At 38.8% G+C, this 22,283-nt stretch overlaps 1 protein-coding gene across 1 annotated transcript in view; it reads left to right on the forward strand.

The window, feature by feature from the left end:
- Positions 1-22,283, forward strand: part of SARDH (sarcosine dehydrogenase) — a 142,485-nt gene that overhangs the window by 60,680 nt on the left and 59,522 nt on the right. Inside the window, exon 15 of the mRNA XM_044663950.1 lies at positions 9,223-9,370. Coding sequence (XP_044519885.1) covers positions 9,223-9,370 — 148 coding nt within the window. The remainder of the gene's footprint in view (positions 1-9,222; positions 9,371-22,283) is intronic.

Below are 22,283 nucleotides of genomic sequence, written 5' to 3' on the forward strand. Positions count from 1 at the left end.
TATCTTCCAAGGTGGGGCGGGGCACAGAGAAGCTAGGTGGCTCAGTGGATTGAGAGCCAGATCTAGAGATGGGAGATCTTTGTGTTAAAATATAGTCTCAGATACATCCTAGTTGTGTGACCCTGGGTAAGTCACTTAACCCCCACTGCCTGTTCTTTACCACTCTTTTGCCCTGGAACAGTACATAGTATTGATTCTAAGACAGAAAGTAAGAATTTAAACAAAATAAAATGAAAACCTTTACCTTTTGTTTTAGAATCAATACTAAGTATTGGTTTCAAGGCCATTTTCTTTCTAGGAAGTCAAGAAGCTGGGAAGGACTTTCAGACTGGAAGAAAAAATGGTCCCACCATCTTCTGCACTGGTCAGACCACACTTGTAGGATTGCATGTGGTCCTGGACATAATCTTTTAGAAAGGCTATTGTCAATTTGGGTCACATCCAGAGAAAAGCAACTAGTGGGGAGAGAACCAGGAATTATGCTATTCCAGAATTTGTTTAAAGTACTGGTAATGTTGAATCTAGGGAAGAGAAGACTTAGCAAGGTTCCCCAAAGCAATCTTTGAGTATTTGAAAGGCTTTCCAGTGTGGAAAAGAGCCTTGACTATAGCAGATACTTAATAAATGCTTTTTGTTGAAAAACGAATTAGGCTGATTGGCCTGATTGACCACAAGGAACAGAACCTGCCCCTATGGGTAGATGTTACAAAGAGTCAGATTTTGCCTCAGTATAAGGAGAAATTTCTCCACAACTGGAGGTACCCCAATGGGCCAACTTGGGAGATTTCTTCATTGTTGGAGGTTTTCAGAGAGAACCTGGATAACCACTTATTAAGAGATGTGTCCTTTTAAATTCTGACTAGGCTGAAGAGCTTTGAGGTTCTTTCTGCTGATGGGATTTTTTAAAATTATTTTTTATTTTAAAAATATTTTTCCATGTTTACATATTTTGTTTTCTTTCCTTCCTTTTTTCCCTCCCCCTCCTGGATCCAATAAGTACTTCTCCTGGGTTATATAAATGTTATCACTTACACCTATTTCCATATTATTCATTTTTGCAATAGTGCAATCTTTTAAAATCAAACCCCTGATCATATATCCATATAAACAAATGTAAGTCATCTGTTTTTCTTCTGTGTTTTTACTCCCACAGTTCTTTCTCTTGATGTGGATAACGTTCTTTCTTATGAATCCCTTAGGATTGTGTGGTAGTAGCAAAGTCCATTACATTGGATTGTTCCACAAAATGTTTCACTTTCTGTGTTGCTGGTGGGATTTTTAAGGTGCTAGATTATTATTTGAAATCATCTGATATTCTTCTGTCTTCATGGTCTCCAGAGCAGGGAGCCTCATTAACTGGTAGTAGTAGAAGCAACACTGAGCTGAGAGTCCAGAGACATGACTTTTAGTCCCAGTTCTACCACTCACTTGCTATGACTTGGGCAAGTGTAGTGCAAAAAGGGTGCATATTAGCCCTGCACAGCCTTACTACAGAGTTTCTGACAGTTGAAAAGGGTTTGGAATCCTGAGGTTAGGCAGTTGACCCTGGAGACTCGATGAGAGTGGAAGGGTCAGCTAAGCTCTATTCTTTGGACTGAAAACCTGGCCTATATTCTGCAACTTTTCTCCTAAAATTTGTTAGCTTAACTATTTCCTTTGGATCTCCCTAATCTCCCTATTCCCAATCATCATTTTCCCTTTCCTGAACTTCTGTGAATTTTGAAAGGAGGGTGGATCTGTGTGGTAGCTTTCAAACTTGGTAGATTTAGTTTCCCCTTAGTCAAATAGGGCTTACCCTTGTTACAAATTATCTCTTGAATCATTGTATCCAACTTTTCTAACCCTTTAGGCTACAAAACCTCTGGGGGCTGAGTTAAAACAGGTCCTTCTCAGTCTCACATTCCTGTCTCCCTCCCCCACCTGAAGCTTTCTCTAGGCAGCTGTTAGAGTTACCTTGTATCCCTCCATCCCTTCCAATCAACCCTAAAACTCAATAAAACCCTGTTTGTCACTTAATCAACCTTTGGTTAGTTCATTAGTTGATTGAATAAGAGAGGTAGAAGGGGAGAAAGGAATAATATTGTCTCTGGGTCTTGAAGGGAATTGGAGGCCTCCATTTTCGAGGAAGGGTAATCTCAATACTTCCTCTGGACTCTTCCTTTGTGAACCTGAGAAACTGACTAGAAAGCCCTCTAGTCAGTTTCAAGCCTTTCTTGGCTGGCCCTAACCTTTGTCTGTAGAAGTGCTCTTCCTACTTGAAGGGCTCAGTCTGTTTCCCTTTAGTGTCTCTGTCTCAAACCCGAGTCCCAATCTGTGTTCACCAGACTGCAATTGCCTGCCCAGAATACCTCATCCTCTCCTTTGCAATTCTTTATACCTCCGTGTTTATATTCCCTAAACTCAGTCAATCCCTTACTTCTCCTACCACCTCAATCTACCACCTTCACCATTGTACCTTCGTTATCCATTTTTCTGCCTTAGGGATCCACAAACCCTATCCACAGTGCCTTATCCCTATTCACACTAACTTTAGTCCCTTACTTGCTTTATCCCCTATTACAACCTTACCTTGCCTTAATTTCCCTATTAACTCTAGCCTATTCCCTTATTACAACAAGCATCTTACCCTACTAGCTTAATCCCCTTATAACATCATTCTAGATAAACATATAGATTTAATCCCCATATAACATCTCTGCCTAAATTCCCATACCAGTTATTACCAAACTAAGCTTTAATCTCCTTATAACACAAGTCACATGGCTTTTGTGAGCCTCAGTTTCTTTCTCTGCAAAAGTAGAGAGAACAAACTTAGACTATCTACTTTATGGGCTATTGGGGGGAAATGCTTTGTCAACTAAAAATACTATGAAGACATGAATTCTTTTCTTTAATATGAAATTTTTATGCATGTCTTCTGGGTTTTTACATCACCCAAATCTTTTCCAGTACTTTTTCCTGTTCCCAGGGAGTCCTCCCATATAACAAATAATATTTTTAATGACTAAATACAGAGAATAGGTCAATAAAAACTCATTAATATAACTCTTGTGGACCTCCTCACTCTGCTAACAGGTGGAGTGGGAGTATCCTTCCATGTCTCTTCTTTCAAGCTATTTTTCATAATTTTGCATCATTCACTTTCAATTTTTTTAATGGTTATTCTTTCCATGAACATTGTTGTTATATATTAGCTTTTAGGCTCTGCTTATTTCACTCTGCATCAGTTCATGTGATTCTCTCTGTGGTTCTCTCTACTCATCTCATCCATCATTTGTTACACATAGCACAGCATTCAGTGGAATGGAAGGGAAAAAGAGCCAATACTTTTATTAAGTACCTATTATGTGCCAGGTACCATACTAAGCACTTTACAAATATTGACTCATTTGATTTTCACAACATCCCCATGAGGTAGGTCCTATTATCATCCCCACTTTACAGCTAAAGAAGCCGTGGCAGACAAAGGTTGAGACTTTTCCACAATTACATAGCTGGCAAGTGTCTAAAGCCATAATTGGGACTCTATAGTCTTTCTGACTTTCAGGCTCAGTGCTGCACCAACCATCTGCCTCAATTGTTCGACAATTACTTAGTCGTTACTTAATCATCAAGCATCTACTTTGTTTCTAATCCTTTGCTATCACAAAAATGCTATATAAATATTTTGATGTGTTTGGAGATTTTTTATCAGTGGCTTTTTTGGGTTGTAAACCTAGTAATGGAACCTATCTGAGTCTTTCCATCTTTATTAGAGCGCCTGTCTCTCTAAACTTCCCAGACCTTTTCTGTCCTTGGTTTAGTACAGCAAGAAGATTTTTTTAGGCAAGCCTCAAATCCCCTCCAGATCACGATTCTGTCGGTGATAGGGGAATTTGAGGGATGATTGTTGGAGTTCAGGATTTTCATTCCTGATGTCAACCCCAAATGTTAAGGATTCAGAATATTATAGTAGACATAAGGATTGGAGTCAGATACCTGGATTCAAATTCCAGCTTCTCCCTTATTTATTCCCTGTGTGACCCTGGACAACTTAACTTCTCTGGTTTTCAGCCTCCTCATCTCTAAAATAAAAAAGTTTGACTATCAGTCTATATTTCATTTGATAGAAATTGAATTTAAGTGAATTATGAATTCCAAGTAGTCCAACAATACCAAAGTAACCCAATGTGAGCTGATCTCTCCTGTGGGAGTTTCCCAAAGCCTCTTGTAAGACTGGTTATATTGTTTAGCCTATATCCCCTCTTGGGTATGATGATTTCTGTATGATTAACCTTTCCTTTGTAAAGCAGAATAGCCTTTAGTTTATCCTAAAGCTATGTCCTTAAGGGTCCCTTGTTCTAAGTTTTAGAGCTTAGTGAAAATTGGTTTTCTTCCTTTCACAGGTTTTTGTCTTTTTTTTTAAACCCTTACCTTCCATCTTAGAATCAATACTGTGTATTGGTTCCAAGGCAGAAGAGTGGTAAGGGCTAGACAATGGGAGTTAAGCAACTTGCCCAGAGTCACACAGCTGGGAAGTGACTGAGGTCACATTTGAACCCAGGACCTCCTATCTCTAGGCCTAGTGCTCTATCCAGCTGCCCCCTCTTTCACGGTTTTAAACAATTTTATTACATCCTTCAGTGAGGTAACATGCACTGAGTATCTCCTTCATGCGAGGTCCTGTGCTTAGACACTACAGGGAAAAAAAGACATCGTGTCTGTCCTCAAGCAGCCTGAATCACATGTACATGCAGATACACAGAAGAAAAGATAAGTAATCTTAACAGGCAGTATATAACTAAGCAATCATGTATAAATGGTATATCCTTTGGAAATTCCAGAAAGGGAAAGCTATCATACGGGTCACATGGTTTATGGAGGAAGTACCTTGAATTGGGTCTTAAAAGATGTTTTGGTTGTTCTGCCATTTTTCAGTCGTGTCTGACTCTCTGTGACCTCAAATGGGGTTTTCTTGTCAAAGATATTGGCGTGCTTTGCTATTTACTTCTTCTTTTTTTTTCTTTTTAAAGCCCTTACCTTTTATCTTAGTGTCAATATTGCATTTTGCTTCCAAGGCAGAAGAGTGATTAGAGCCTGGTAATAGGGGTGAGATGACTTGCCCAGGGTCACATAGCTGGGAAGCATCTGAGGCCAGATTTGAACCTAAGACTTCCCGTCTCTAGATCTGGCTCTTAATACACTGAGCCACCCAGCTGTCCCCTCATCCTTCATTTTTAATTTAATTTTTATTGTCATACAAAACACACTTCCATATTGGTCATTGTTGTAAGAGCAAACTCTTACATAACCAAAACCCCAAATTAAACTATCAATATACTGATGTGAAAGACAGCTCCAACAGTTCTTTCTCTGGAGGTGGAGAGCATTCCCTGTCATGTCTTTCAGTCATCCTTCATTTTCAGAGAAGACCAATGATATAATGGGTGGTTCTTGACCTACTTATGAATTGGATTTGAGTGAGGCAGAGTTGGACAATGTCTTCAGCCTCATTCTTTCTTCCAGCATCATTGAAGGCTAGTGAAGAGATAGAAGTCAGGATGCAGACATCAGAGACACCAAGGCCATCCACTATAGCTCCTAAAGTATGTTCACATGGATGACCTCAGGCTGTCATTCACAATTCCCCCTACTAACTTGACTTGGTTCCATTAGCAAAATTGAGAGGGTTCTTGGTCCGGGTAGCAGCAGGAGCAAAAAAGTGTCAATTTTCTTGCTGTTGGATGTGGAGATTCTTGCGTAAATATGAGTGGAAAGGAGGGTGGACAGGGTGTCTGATGGTCCCAGATAAGGCTGCCTGGCTCTCTGTGTTCATGTGCTCAACTCCCATTCCCTTGCTCTCGGGTCTTTTTTCTTCCCCAGCTCAGAATCCGCCCTCTGTGCTAATTAAAAAGACAGCATAGGGGCGAGTGAGCAGCAATCGGGGACGCTTTCTTGGCTTGGTGATGGAATATAGTATAGTAAAAGCACATCTATTTTTCAATTACAGTAGGTGGCTGCACCTATTATCATGATGACATATTGTTCAAATGCAGTTTAGGAGCTGTGAAGAAGGCGGGGGAAGGAGCATTAAGGCAGGATTAATCAGCCACCCGATGCCTTCTTTGGATCTTCATGGTGACTGATGAAGCAATAGAACCAAGTTGCCCTGGGAGTTCCTTTAAACAGCTAAATATTCCTATGTGAGGCTGAATATTTCTCTTTTTTAAAAAAATAAATACTAATAGTTAACATTTCTATATGATAGCATTTCAAGGTCTGGAAAGCATTTTGTATTATGTTACCTTCTTTGGTCATTAAAAGGTAGGTACTGCAGATGTTATTGTCCCCATCTTATGGATAAAGAAACTGAGGCCAATAAAGGTTATATGACTTATCCATGGCCACATAGCTAGTAGGTATCAGAGGTAGCCTCTAAACCTGATTACCTGATTTTAAGTCTTCTATTCTATCTACAATGCCATGCTGCTTCCCAAGGCTAACTATTTCTATTTTTCCCCCTTTATAGAGGAAACCAGAGAGGGGAAGAAAATGAAAAGCACTGAAAGAAATAAGATTACCCTAGCAAGCCAAGAAATAAATCTTAGAATAAACCCCGGGAATCCTGATTCCCTTGATGATATGATCAGTCTCTTGTTGATTCAACAAAGCAGGAATGAGAGGCTGGAAAAGACCAAGGAAATGAGTGGGCCTTGGTGCTGATTAGCAACACTAATCAGATGAACTCTGAGAATCCCTGGAAATGTCCAGGTCAAGGCCGGACAATAGCCACTTGTCAGGGAGGCCATAGAGCAGCTTCTTACATAGGGTGGATGAAGTCCCTTGCAGCTTTGAGATCTCTATAATACATTTAGTACATTCCATGTATTCATGAAGTTCTAAATATTTCAAGCCCCAACTTCAACATTAATATGTTCTGAAAACCCTTCCAGTTCTGCCGTTCTACATTCTATGTTTAGTCAACTTAATGACACAGTAGGTAGTATGCTGGATCTAGTTCAAATCCTGCCTCAGATCCTTACTTGATGTGTGACTCAGTTTTCTTACCTGTAAAATAGGACTAATAGCACCTACCTCACAAAGGATTTTGCGAAGGACCAAATGAGATATTGGTAAAACATTTAGCACAGTGCCTGGTACAGAATGGATGCTGAATAGATGCTTGTTCCCTTTCCTTTCCCACCTCCCCCCATCCCTTCTCTGTGTTCTAATGGACCTTTCAGCACTGATATTTTGTGGTCAAAGATCTCTTCTAATTTAGACATTCTGTGATGCTATGGTGGCCTGAAGTTAAGGGGACAGGTTAGCAAATGCTCTCCCCCACCAGCATCCTTGGATACAAATGTGGTCAAAGTCTGATATGTATATGCCCAGAGTTATCTCTCATTTCCAGATCTTTGTTGTGCTTCCCTGAAAAGGCAGAGAGGATTCTTTGCAATTGGGTGCAAGGAAGGAGAGGGCACTGGGTTTTATGAAGTTGTTTCTTCACTAAAGAGAACATGGTCTAAGCCCGAGGCTATCATCTTGTTTCCTTGGCATCTCTAGGGAGCCATCGCCATGTATCCTGGACAAGCACATTCAGTGCAGAAGGTAAAGCTGACTGACCTCTGCTAATAGAAACCCACATTTAAATAAACAGTGAGGCCCAAAGCAGGTTCTAGCAAAAGATAGGAAATACAAAGTCAATTCTTGCTTTAACCCTTCTCTGCCATGAGATGGGCATAAAGGATATTGTTGGTCTTCACTTTTTTAGGCAGGGAAGTGGGATAGGGTGAAAAGTTCACTGGATCAATCAATCTGGGCCTGGCCACCTCTCTGCCCCTAACTGATTGGGTGACATGTAAAACAAGGGAGTTGGAATGGATTCATCTGTAAAGTTCCTGCTAATTCTGTTGGTCTGAGATTCCAAGCAAAGTACCCTAGGGGCTTCTTGACAGGATCATAGCCTTAGAGCTAGAAGGAACTTTGGAGGTCATCTGGAAATAGGAATAACAGAACTATGATTTCATGGGGTCATTTAGAACTGGAGCTGTCATTTCATCAATTTCATTGATTTATTCAATATAGGAAATCTCAGTAACAATGCAAATCAGAACCTTCTCTGCAACCTATTAAATCTTAGGGGGCTGAAAACTTGAACTCTAGTGGGTTGGAAGAACAGGAATTAGATTAAAATGTAATTGAGAAATTACAAAGTAAATTGATTTTAAAATTAGCACAATAATAATAATTAGTGTAATTATTTAATAATTATAAAATAAATAAAAATTCAGTGGAACATAGATAATGTTAATCTGTGGTTTTATAGGTCAATATGCCAATTGGCAGAGATCTATTTCTATTTGTGTCTGATACCATTGGATTAGAGCACTTAGAGTTTAAGTGACTTGCCCAGGGCCAGACAACTAGCCAGAGGGACTCAACTCAAGTCATTCTGTCTCTGAAGCCAACTTTCTATCCATTGAACAATGTTGCTTCTGATTTAGAGATATAAACACAATAATGAACTCATCCTTGCCCTCAAGGAACGATAACTTGGGAAGTTTCCATATACTTGAAAATAAATCAAAGCCAGGTAATTTAAGAAAAGAGAAATAGCTAATAACTAGGGTGAGCTGAATAGTCTTGAACTAAGTTAAGGATTCAGAGAAGCATAGGGGAGGAGGGAGAGCATTTTAAATCTGTGCAAATATTTTTTTTAATGGTAGGATGGATGGTGTATTGAATTTGGGGAATAGCTATTATTCTAATTTGACTGGATTGAAGAATGTGTGAAGGGTCAAATAAGGCTAGAAAGGTAAATTGGAGTCAAATTGTGGAAGGCCTTAACTATTAGAATGAGCAGTTTATATTTAATCTTAGAGGTACTAGGGAGCCAAGTTTTTGAGAAGGGTAGTGGTCAAAATTATGCTTTAGGAAGATTGTTTTAGTACCTAGGTGAAGGGTGGATTAGGGAAAACTAGAGGAAAGGCCTGTAAGAGGCTCCTGCAGTAGGTGAAGAAGGACTGAATTAGAATGGTGGCCATGTAATAAAGAGGAGAAAGACATGAAAATAGTTTTGTAGGCAGAATTGATAGGACTCGGCAAATAATTGGATGTGTAGAACATCAAAGGACAGGGAAGAGTCAATGATGATTCCAAGGATGACTTTCCTGCTCCTTCTGCTTTTATCATTGTGGCCTTGCTTTTCTCTTAAGAAGTTCGAACTACTTTCTTTTCCAGGGGATGGCTATTATCTGGCAGTGGGGGGAGCAACAGCTCAGTATAACTGGTCCCACATCACCACTGTGCTTCAAGACAAGAAGTTCAATTGCCAACTCATTGACTGTTCAGAGGAAATGGGAATGATTAGCATCCAGGGACCGCAAAGGTAAGATCTAGCCCTGAAATGCAGACCATGTTTGGGACTTCTACCTCTGCCAATTAGAAATGATCGATCACATACCTCATGCTTTTCAGAAACCTATTCCTCTCTATATTGTTACTATCTTCCCCTCTCACCTGTTTAGAAAGCTAATGGAGTCTTTATAGGAATCATTGAGGGGGTTAACCTGACACTGGGCAGGAAGCAAAGAGAGAAAGAGACAGGAGCAAAGGAATTTTTACTGAAACAAATAGAAATCATGGCAGAAAGGAAATGTGCTCAGGGAAGATTGATGGAAACTGACTTGAATTGGCAGGAAGATGAACAACAGAGTTAAAAGAAAAAAAGAAGACCAAAGGTTTCCCTCAGTTAGCAGGAGTTTTTCAATTGTGCCAGAAAGGTTGAAGAGGGGTAGAAAGTCCTTTGATGCTCTCTAGACCCTTCTGCCCCAAGCAGCCTTCCCTATCTACTATTTTTTGCTGCTGCTACTAAAAGCATCAAATATTTAAGTCCACTTCCCTGCAGTGCCCTGGGACAGAACTCATTTAGCCTGAGCCCATGGCTTTTCATTCACCTTTCATCTCCATTTTCTGTTACACATTTGGGATCCATGTGTATATCAGTTTTAGTGCTTTTCAATTCTACCTTCAAAGAAAAACATTCTGGTTCATCACAAAATCTGTTTGTTTGTTTTTTCCCCTTGTCTTCCTCCATCCTGGGCATTTGTAACTAATGTATCTGCTCTGTGAATTCTACCATACTTACTCTTCACCCAGAGAAAGGGTGAATGTTATTGCTAAGTGTTCAGAATATGAACAAATAAATTGGTACCATTTGGGGAGATGGAAGAAACAAAGGTGATTGTCTTGCCATTTTAGTCAAATTGGCTTATCCATGCTCCTTCTTCTTGTTAATTTTTCAGTTCTAAATTCCAAGAAAATATTTACTATTCCAGCAAAAAGAGATTTTTAATGCTTCAGTAGGCAAAGCACAGTGAATAGTAAGTCTTGGAGTCAGAATGGTATGTTCAAGTCTCACCCTTAATACGTCTTGTCCATGTGACCCTGGGCAAGTCACTTATAAACTTACTACTGAAATAAAAAATAAAATGGATTGGGTAGTTTGGTGGTATAGATTTAACTAAACTATTAGGGCTAATTCCAGAAGCCCACAGGCTTGGGAAGGCTTACATAAAGACTGACAAGATACCCACAATGATGTAACTAGGGTTTATTAAAACAAGGACAGGAAGGGAAGGGGATTGGGACAATCTAACTACTTTATATAACTAAAGCCTCCCACCAAAACTCAGTAGTTGTTATATCAGATTGTAATTGCCCAAACTGTTCTCTCTCAGAGATCCCAATACCTCACTAACCAAAATCCTCCCCCCTCCCCCGCCCCTTTGCTGATAACTAGAGTAGGGAAATAGGCTGGATGGTAAGCAGATCCAAAGGGTCAAAAGGGAGAGATTCGCACTGACAATTGTCCTCTGGAGTTTGGCAAAAGTTCCAGCAGAAACAGAAGTATAAGGAACAAATAGGAAATAAACAGGAACCAGATGAATATTCAGAAGGAAGGGGAGTAATGGTCTAACCCACTCAATCCACCTGAGGAGTCCAGACACACACACACACTCAACCACTTCCAAGGAGATCAGCTACTTACAAAAGAAGTCCACACACTATTTCCCTCAAAAGAGAAAGTTAAACTGCCCCCAGGAGTCACTCACTCATCAGGGTTCTGGAATCTCCCTGTCTGCTTTGCTAGCATTTCTGCTTTCCCATGATTTCTCCATAACAGCTCCCCCCCCCTTTGCACAAAGCCAAAATAGTATTGTAAACAATATTTTGGTATTTGTGCACTAACAAACTTATATTCCACCTAAACTAAAATTCTTACCCAAAATAACAAACAGCCTACACTTACCTATCTTATTCTATCTATTATTACCTTCCTCTAGGGATTTAAATCAAGGAAAGCAAAAAGGGAAATTATACAATGAATAGTTACAAAGTTCAAATCAAACATATGCAACATCAAAATTAGCAAACAACATCAAAATAGAAATATAAACACAAATTTCATGCAAAACATTAAAATCCTAAAAATCTACTCTTATAAACTAATACAGAAAAATTCCATTACTATTGTAATGCATAAATAGAAAACTTAAAACTAATTTTTTTAAAAGTACAATTAATGCAACATTGCATAAGTTTTTACATAAAAGTTAAGCCAATCCATCAAATTTACTTATGCAAAATACATTCAAAAGTAGATTAAAATTTAACACAATCTTATTCTAAATTAAAACCTTATTCCTATTACACAAAACAACTTTTACATAGAACTGTATGTATGTAAAAACTTAATCAATATCAAATATTAACTATGTATATAATTTTATATATACACATAATGATACATATATACAATACACACATGTATGCTATGCATGCACACACCCAATATTTACACACATGTTACATATATACATATCCATACACTACAATACAATTTTACAATCCTAACTACAATGCATGCTATTTACACATCTTTAGATATCTATTTACATATTTATGTGATATGTAATCTGTAATATGTTATGTGTAATGAATGTTTGTTATGTATGTTGTAATGTATTTTGTAATGTAAATCAGTACCTTATCTTATCTTATCAACCCTAAACTTTAATCTAACTACAGCCTTATCATAATAAAATCTCCTAAAATTAACTCTATCTACCTATACTATTATTCTATACTAAATAATTAACTATGCATTGTTAGTAACTATCCTATAACTAATTACAACATTGTTAGTACCTAACAATACTTTGTTTCACTCATTCAACTAGTGAATCCTAACCATGTTTATGTTTTTTATATGTTTTTGTTATGTTGTTATTTATGCTATGTTATGTTGTGCCATGTTATATTGTTGCATGCAGTATGTACCAAAACTTCAGATTTTCCTCTTCTTATCTTGTTTGAAGAAATCTCCTCTTCTCTGAAGTCCCTGGTAACAATATGTATTGTTGAATGCTTATGAAAATATGTTATGTTGCTATGTTACATTACCCAAATTCCTTAGAAATATTAGTCCATTAATCACTTGATCCTCTTCATTGAAAATTTTCTTTAAAGTCTTTTTTGCTTAATATTTACAAGTCTTTCAGTCTCTGTACAATGTCCTTCAATTTCTGAATTCTCCTCTTCAACTGCAATGTCCTCTTCCATCTAAATGTCCTCTTCCACTGGAATGTCCTCTTCCACTGGAATGGTCCTCTCCTTACTGATCTTTTTGACTGAAGACTCTATTTGACTGATGAAATCTCAGCTTTCCATGAATTCTTCTTCTTCTTCTCCTTCTTCTTCCACAATTTCTACATTTTCATCATCAATTCCATGTGCTAATTTTATATGTGAATCATGATACCACAAATCTCTTCCAATTACTTTCACTGAAGATGGTGAAATGAATACAATTATGTAAGGACCTATCTAACTCTCTTGTGTTGTCGATGTTTTGGCAAAATTTTTCACATATACCATATCACCTGGTTGAAAATTATGAAGAGAATAATCCAATGAAATGGATTGGATCAATATTCCCATATCATGCAGTTCTCTAAGCTGTTGTTGTAATGCACATAAATATGAAGCAATTTGACAATATCCTCCTAAGAGAGATGTATAAATAGCCTTACAAGTTTTTGCTTGCAATGGAGCATCCAAAGAGCATTTCATAAGATGATATATGCAAATCTGCTCTTGGTCTTGTACATAGGAAAAATAAAACTATGGGAAGAATATCTGGTCATTTTAGATGAATTTCAGCACAAGTTTTCCCCATCATAGTCTTGAGTTCCCTATTCATAGACTCCACTTGACCTGAACTTTGTGGATGATAAGGAATAAGGTATTTAGATGTTATTCCTAGATTCTCATAGACTCTTTTCAGAATATCTTGAATAAAATGAGATCGTTCATCAGAATCTATGATAATTGGTACACCAAACCTAGGAATAATTTCCCTAAGCAACACTTTCACCACAAAGCTAGGTGTATTTGTAGTAGATGGAAAAGCTTCAGGCCACTTTGTTAATCTATCCATAATTACAAGACAAAACTTATATCTTCTAGCTTTTGGCATAGTTATATAATCATGTTGTAAACTCTCAAATGGACAATATGTCAAAGATCTACCACCTAAACCTTTTCTTCTGAATGCACCATGATTGAACTTTTGGCAAACAGAACAACTACTACAGATCTTATTTGCAACAACACTTATTTCTGGTGCTACCCATTGTCTTTTTATAGAATCTACAACAGCTTGAGTACCAAAATGATCTTTTGTGTGAATGGCTTGACACAAATAGGTATAAAAATCTTTTGGTAAGAGCAGTTTTCCAGTGTCTGAAACCCATATTCCATGTTCTTTCCTTGCTCCAAACTTCTTCCATTTCTGAATCTCTAAGTCTACATAAGCTCTTTCTAAATCATCAGACTCTATAGATGACAGATTCATCATATACACTGGAGCATTCTGGACTGCATACTTTGCAGTTACATCAGCTCTACAAATTCCTTTAGAAACTGAATCTCTGCCACAAGGGGAGTAATGGTCTAACCCAGCAATAGGCAAACCATGGCCTGCGGACCAGATACGGCCCCATGAAATGTTCTATCCAGCCTCCTGACATTATTCCTAATCTGACGAATACAATGAGTAGGATACAGTACAATGAAATTTCTAAAGAGTTGCCTTAGAAACAGACTGACAAATGAGTATTTCCTTTCCTTTGGCCCCTCTTTAAAAAGTTTGCCCATCATTGTTCTAATCCATTCAGTCCACCTGAGAAGTCCAGACACACACACTCAACCACTTCCAAGGAGATCAGTTGCTTACAAGAGAAGTCCACATGCTGTCTCCCTCAAGAATGTTCAACTGCCCCCAGGAGTCACTCACTCACCAGAGTTCTGGAATCTCCCTGTCTCTGTGATAATGAAATTAAATATACCCTGCCCATTCTTAGATTTAATCACCAAAGATGTAAACACTACCACTTAATTCACAAGTGGGGAAATCTGTAACCCAAGTGTGTGAAAGTGGGTGACAAATCAGAATCGACTGACTGCCCCCTGGACAGTCCTAAGCAAAGCATCTGTTGTATTTGGACAAATAAACTAAGAGGAAGGCACAGGAAGTGACACAAAATAAGCACCTTTAAAAGGGAATGACAACTTCCTCTAACACTCTTCTTGTTTGTGTCTTGGACCTGAAGGAGCTCTGGCTTGCTGGCTGGGACCCTGAGACCTTGGTGAGATTGTTCTTAAATCTCTCCCTCAAAACTACATGTGGTGAATGAAAAAGACTGACTACCTTAGCTTCCCTGTAGGTACTAGCCTCTGGGAGGCTCCCTTGATTGGGAAGAGTCCTCGTGGCTAAAACCCTTGTTAATTGACTTTTAGCCTCTCCGGCTGGGCCTCTGGAGCCCTGCCAGAGTAAAGTCCAGGCTTGAATACAAATCTAGTTCTTTAAGCTAGATCTCTTACTCTACCCTCTTCTCATCTCTCTACTTCCACTCTCTCCTATATTTTATAAATACATTACTAAAAATCATTTTAGAATTGATAATTATTCAATTCTTGGCAACTACTCCTTTAAATATTAATATCACCCAACAAAAACTCCTTTTTATCCCTTACACTCTGCTTTGCTAGCAATTTTGCTTTCCCATGATTTCTCTATAGCACTACTTCCAGGAAATTTTGTATTTGCAATGATTTGGGGAATTTTTTCAGCAGGTATCTTCCTATGCTGATGAAATCACATACCAAAAAAAATGCAAAGGGTTATAAGAGTAGACAGAAATATAAAATGTCTGAGTCCTCAGAGAGTTTATAATCTGGCTCATAAGTTCCTAGGATCATTAATTTATTGTTATAAGGAGTGTAAGACACCACTTACTCTTAGACCCCTCATTTTACAGAAAAGGAAATGGAGGCCCAAAGATATAAATGTCTTGTCAAGACTGCACAAGTATGAAGTGACAGAAATGATATTTGAACCTAAGTCTGGTGTTTCTAGATCCAATATTACCCCTCCAGGGAATGAGAATGGGAGAGAAGGCAAGATACACCCAAAAAGGTTTAATAGAAAGATACTGATAATTAGTTAAATAATGTAATAAAAGAAGACTAAAATAGCTCCTGGATGGGTATATAAAAGTAATTGTCAGATAAATAGCAGGTAGTAAATTCTTTAAGAGTTCCAAGGATAGGGAGATCATTGGGTGGAAAGAGGCTGAGAAATAGCCAATAAAAGAAATTTGTTCTCCTGCCTCCAGTTTGGGGCCAAGTTGAAAACAGATTTTTCCACCAAACACTATTTTAAGGACTTCTATTGAAGTGATACAGACTTCCGTATTTCCATTGGTGTCTGGGTAGTTGGATATGGCAGGGTGCTGTGCCCTCTCAAATTTTTGAGGTGAAGTGGGGAAAGCTTCTGTTGGAGATTGGTGGATTTTTCTCAATGAATATTTTTGTTTCTGGAAAGACTGGTTGTTTGGGGGATTTTTTGGTATTATTACCTGCATTTGGTATTCAGAGTTGTTGTTTTTTTAATCTATCATGTTTTTCCTTAAGTTATGTTTTTGCATTCTGCTTTGATTTTCAGTTGCTTTGACTTGCATAGAATTCATGGGTTTTAAAAAGTGTCGCATTTTACTTCCGTCAAATTTTCTTCTACTTTAGTGTTTTTGAATTCCATATCTGTTGTTTTTTTCTCACAGCTTATCTTTGTTTAGAAATATTCACCACTGTGAACTTCCTTTTTCCTATTCTGCTAATTGTTTTTTGAAATCTTCATGGAAAGCTCTAGTTGCTGACCCAAATTCATTCTTATTTCCGTATTCCATGAATTTTATTTTTCTTTTGAATTATTTTAGAGTTTCTTGCTGTTGTTTTATGTCCTCTGGAAAATTTACAGAATTCTGCCTCTCATCAGACACTGTTGGTTCTTTTTCCTTCATATTATAATATTAATTTAAGGTGTTTTGTTTTCTTTTCAAGGTTTTACTCATCCTTCCTTCTTTTTTTAGGATTCTCTCTGTAGATGTATCTACTTGTAGACTGAACTTTGCTTTAAGCCTTTTCTCCTGACATCTTTAATGTTTCAGCTTTTTTCTTGTATTCTCCATCCCTGACATTCATTCTTTGGTTCCCCTCCTCCTTCCCACTGATGTACAGCCCTGAGGCTGGGCTGCTCATGACCACAGCTTCTTCACATGTAGGGTTTATTGGAGTTAGCCAGCCTGAGTCCTTGCTCTCAGTAACCTCTTAGAGGAAAGAGCTGACCAGAGCTCGTTTTTTTCATTTTCCCCTTTCTTGAGACCTAGGCCTTAGTTTCCCATAACCTATGGCTCTGTATAGTATGCTAGGATATTTTCAGACCACCTGATTCTTCTTTTCTCTTTTCCTTTCTATGACTGGGAAAAAACAATGTCTGTTACTTCTTCCCAGAGTTGGGAATTGCAGGTGGGTTAGGGAGGTGGGAGAGAGTCACTGAAGCCACAAGAGACCTTATAATACTGGGACTCCCATAATTGAGTTTGTTTATGTTGACTAAGGTAGTTGCAATGAAGTCAGGTGGGAGATGGGTACAAAGTATTAAAATTCTCCAGTCTTCTGATCTTATGGAATCAACTGTAATTATTCTTTCTCTGGTGCACAATTCCTATCTTTCAAGGTTTAGGATGAAAGCAGTTTATAGAAAGTGTCCTCTCCATCTTGCTGGTGGATGATCTACCCCAAGCCTGTGAGCAGGTAATATGGGATAGGCTTGATATGACCTGGAGCTGCAGGGAGGAAACCAGAAGTAAATTATAAAGAAGACCCTCCTGGTAATGAGAGCTTTCTAGGAATGCTATGGACTGCTTCAGGAGATAAGTTAGTTTTGTGCCTTCAGAGCTCTTTGGAATCTGAATTAGAGGGGTATTTTGTTTTATTGTATTTTATTTTAAACCCTCATCTTCAGTCTTAGAATCAATATTGTGAATTGGTTCCAAGGTGGAAGAGTGGTAAGGACTAGGTAATTGGGGTTAAGTGACTTGCCCAGGGTCACACAGCTAGAAAGTGTCTGAGGTCAGATTAGAACCCAGAACCTCCTGTCTCTCTCTAGGCCTGCAGAGGGGTATTTTAGAAGGGATTCCTGCACTGGACAGGGGATTGGACTCGATGACCTCTGATGTTCCTTCCCAATCTCAGATTCTGTGATTCTATGGCTCTGGGATTCAGAGCAGAGATAGCATCTATAATTTGCTCAGCCCTACAGGGAAGAATCTGCCAGTTTCCTGGGACTTGAGGTGGCATTCAAATGGAGTTTTTTGACAGGGAGTGTCAGCTCATCCTAAGAGTGTTATTTTTAGCACCAGGGAGGTAAGAGTAGAGAGTCAGGGTGGCAGGGGGAGGGAGCTGCAGGGTTCTGTTCCTCTGCTTTGAATTGGGGTAGGAAGGGGAGAGCAAGGTGAGTATGTAGGAAGCATTAGACTAACCAAGTTGAAGTCAGTGCCTTCTGCGTGGGAAATGCTGGACTTCATTTATAAGCAGCTCCAGGCAGGAGGCAGATTCCTATCCACTGAGCATACCTGATAAGGTAGAAAGAAGAAGAAAAGTTCATCTCATTCAATCATGATTTCTTACCTTTTTCTGGCATGAATCTACTCAATTTTAGTTTTAAAAAAATACTCTTCAGAATTTCACCACATCAAACCAACTGATGTAGAACTTCCCAAGGATTCAAAGACTAATATGCAAAAGACTTTAGAGATTATCCAGGCCAACCCTTTCCTTTTACATGTGAGGAAACTGAGGCAAAAAGGGGTGAAATGACTACTCAGGGTCACATAAATAGTAGGTGGCTCTTTGAATCTATCTCAGTCACTGGAATAACGTCTGTAAACAGTAGACACTCAATAAATGCCAAGCTACTGGCTGACTTTCAGCTTCAAACATTTTCCTTTTCTATCTTCTAAGCTTTCATGCCAGACTTTTCTCTCCCAGGTACCACCTCTGATCAACACTTTCCTTCCCATGTAATACCTCCATCTTGATGATGGAAATCTCCTTAGGGATTAATTTAAGATTGAGGTACTCTATCAATCCCTCTCTTTTCTTAACTCTAATAGGGCTTTGGGGCAATTACATCATCAAACACACTCAGATATATAAGGAGCATTTCTGTAAGATTGTAAACTTCCTGAGAACAAGGAACTGTCATGTATATTATATATGTATATGTACATGTGCAAAACATATATTAAACCCTTACCTTCTGTCTTAGAATCAACACTGAGTATTGGTATAAAGGGAGTAAAGCAGTAAGGGCTAGGCAATGGAGATTATGTGACTTGCCCAGGGTCACACAGCTAGGAAATATTTGAGGTCAGATTTGAACCCAGGATCTCACATCTGGCTCTTTACCTACCGAGCCACCTAGCTGCCCCCATCTTATATTTTTTTACAGACACTCACAGTTCTTAGTGGTAACTAGCACAGTGTTGCACACAGAGGAAATATTTAGTAAATTTGTAAGTTTCAAGTGAATCTGAACTTAAATTGGATTCTCTCCCTCCTGTCACTGGCACAAGGATGCTTTTCTAATCTCCTTGATACATTAGATAGCTCTTCATTAGGAATCCACAGAGCTACATCTTACTTCTGACTTAGCTATTATTTGATGACCCCATTGGGCAAATTACTTCTCCTTTTCTGTAATTCCATTTCTCCTTCTGTAAAATAAGAGGTCTCCTAGATGGTTCTCCTGGTCTTTTCCAGATCAAATAGGCCTTTATTCTATATTTCCCTGGTGAGACTTGCATATGAAGCTGTTTCATCATTAGGATATGGCTGCTGGCATCCACTCCCAAATTGGCCCCTGGGAATTGTTAATTACTAATCTTCCTCTGAAAACTGTCCAGGACTAAAGTGGATCTCCTTTTAAATGCTTGACACTAGGCAGCCCCTTCCTGACCTTTGATCATGGCAAGGGTGGATGACTCACAGGAGGAAGGGAAAGAAGAGGCCACCCTTTCTTTTTACTTCAGAGTCTTTGCAGATCTCCTTCTGCAATGCAACTCCCTCATTTTTTTCTTTTCTTTTCTTGCTTTTTTTTTTTTTTTTTTTTTTTTTTTTTTTTTTTTTTGTTAGAGAAGGATCAGTACGGAGATCTGTTAGTTACATTAGCCTCTCCTTCCACATCATAGATCAGAGTGCTTTGGGCTCTAGGAACTCCAGAGTACACAGCTACTCCTTTCAAATGTACATGTTTGCGCACATGTGGTATATGTGTGTGTGTCCATCCATGCACCACATCTATAGAAAAGCTTGGCCCTGAGTGAATTGTTACATAAGGGAATATTTACAGTTCTCAAGGATCTAAGCAGCATCCGACTGGAGAGGGCAGCCAGTTCTCTGAGCACTGGGGAGAGCCGCCCTTTATCAGCTAGTGTTGCTGGAGCTAGATTTTCATAGTGGCAAACATCCCAGGCCTCCTGCCCCCCCCAACCCCAAGGCATAGAACTCTCCCCTAGGGATGAGTTTGATAAGCTAGCTTGAGCAGCATCAACCTTCCATTACAAAGCCAAGCTGTTTGGAAGGCTCAGTCATTCTAGAACCTCAAAATAGAGTCATTTTCTACCCTTCTTTTGGCTTCCAGTTCACATTTAATTGGAGGGTCATGAGGTGTTTCTGAGGGGGTGTCTAGGCTTATTAGAGCCTAGAGAGAGGAAGTATGGCATGGTAGCTAGGGTACTGAACTTTGGTCAGGAATCATAGGGGAGAACAGAAGGGAGTGAACATTTATTAAGCACCTACTATGTGCCATTTCAATGTGTGAAATATCTCATTTGATCTTCAAACTATCCCTGGGAGGCAAATGCTATTATTATTCCCATTTTATAGTTGAAGAAACCTAGGCAAAGAAAAGGTTAAAGTGTTTTGCTCTGAGTCACATAGCTAGGAATATCTGAGGCTGGATTTGAACTCAGGGAGTCCTGACAGTTATAGAATTAGAAGGGAACTTCAAAGCCATCTAGCCCAACCTTTTTCTTTTACAGTTGAGTTTCAGATAGGCTTAGTAACTTATCCTTGGCCATATAGGGAATAAAATGGAAGAACTAGGACTGGAACTCAGATCCTCAAACTCCATATCCAGAATTCTTTCCACTTTACCATATTGACAGAATCATCTATCCTGACTCCGATAGGGCTGCTTCTTAGAGACAGAAGTCACCCAGCTGCCAAACTCATCCAGTCCATACCTGAAAGCAATATTGTCTATACTGCAACAGTTCCTGAGAAATGATCATCCAAGCCCCTGCTTGAAAACTGCTGATGAGCAAGGACTCTCTAGCTCCCAAGGCAGCCTGTGCCCCTCTGGAGCAGATCTAATAACCCTGCTTGTTCACACATTTTACTCATTACTCTCTGTTCTACCTCTTGGGAAGACCAATGTTCGAATCCTACCTGTGGAATTAGCTATAAAGTTATGAGCAAGTCATCTAACATCTAGAAGCCTCAGTTTCTTTATATGTAAAATGGAGACAGGATAATTCTGAAGCTGGAATGAGATAATGTGGGGTGTGCCAAAAGTTTTAATGCAACTTTTTTGCCTGATACCCTGTATACGAAAGAGTTTTTACAAATTTTAAAGTATTATATAAATGTCAGTTATTATCATTATTGTTACTGAATGAATGAATAGTCTAATGAACAAATGAAAAAAACATTTATTTTTTTAAGCCCTTAAAGTATGCCACGTACTATGCTATAGAATGGAGATAAAAATAGAAAAGCGAGAAAGGAAGTCCTTATTCAGAAAGAACTTATATGCTTGTTGAGGAAGACTATATATGAGGAAGACAATATAGTGTCTAGGGGGAGTATTTTATCTGAGAAGGCATCAGCATGGTGAGTGGAGACAAAGAACAAGTCAATTAATACACAGTTTCCAGAAATGATGGATTACTAAGCTCAGAGCAATGGGGTGAAAAGAGTTGGGCAGAGGATAGTATATATGGTAGCATGACAGGAAAATGGCTGGAGGTCTAAATACACCTGAGCCTCATCAATCAGAACAGTCAATCTCTAAGGAAAAAGTTCTAACAGCAACAAAAGAGGTGATTGAGGTGGGCACTACAGAACATTATATAATCAGGTTGAAGCATGGTCAGTGTTTGGAGCCAGTCAGATGTTATCATTATCATCATCATCATCACCACTATCATCTTCATCATCATTTTGGTCAAATAAAAAGTGTCTGAGTAGGGGGTGGCATCTAGTGGGTCATCTTTCTAGTGGCCATGCTCTAAATCTCCTTATGGAAATCCAATAAGTTCCTACCATTTATGGCTTACGTTTTTTTTTTTTTAAACCCTTAACTTCTGTGTATTGGCTCCTTGGTGGAAGAGTGGTAAGGGTGGGCAATGGGGGTCAAGTGACTTGCCCAGGATCATACAGCTGGGAAATGTCTGAGGCCAGATTTGAACCTAGGACCTCCCATCTCTAGGCCTGACTCTCAATCCACTGAGCTACCCAGCTGCCCTATGGCTTAGTTTTGACCATGATACTTATTTCAAGTGAAATCCAAGAATTGATTAACCAAACTGCTCCAGGATTCTGTTTTATCTCATTTTCCAACCAACTGGAAGTTAACCCAAAATTGATTTCAATTCATCTTTGAAGTACCTTCGCCCACTCTAAGGGAAGTCCAGTCTGGGGAATATATTTGGATCTGTCTTTGCTGATGCAAAACTTAAGAATTATCCTTCTACAGATTTTGAAAATAAAACAAACCGTTACTTTCTGCCTTAGAATCAATACTGTATAGTGGTTCCAAGGCAGAAGAGCAG

The sequence above is a fragment of the Gracilinanus agilis genome, chromosome 2 (assembly GCF_016433145.1).
Source record: "Gracilinanus agilis isolate LMUSP501 chromosome 2, AgileGrace, whole genome shotgun sequence".
Lineage (NCBI taxonomy): Eukaryota > Metazoa > Chordata > Mammalia > Didelphimorphia > Didelphidae > Gracilinanus > Gracilinanus agilis.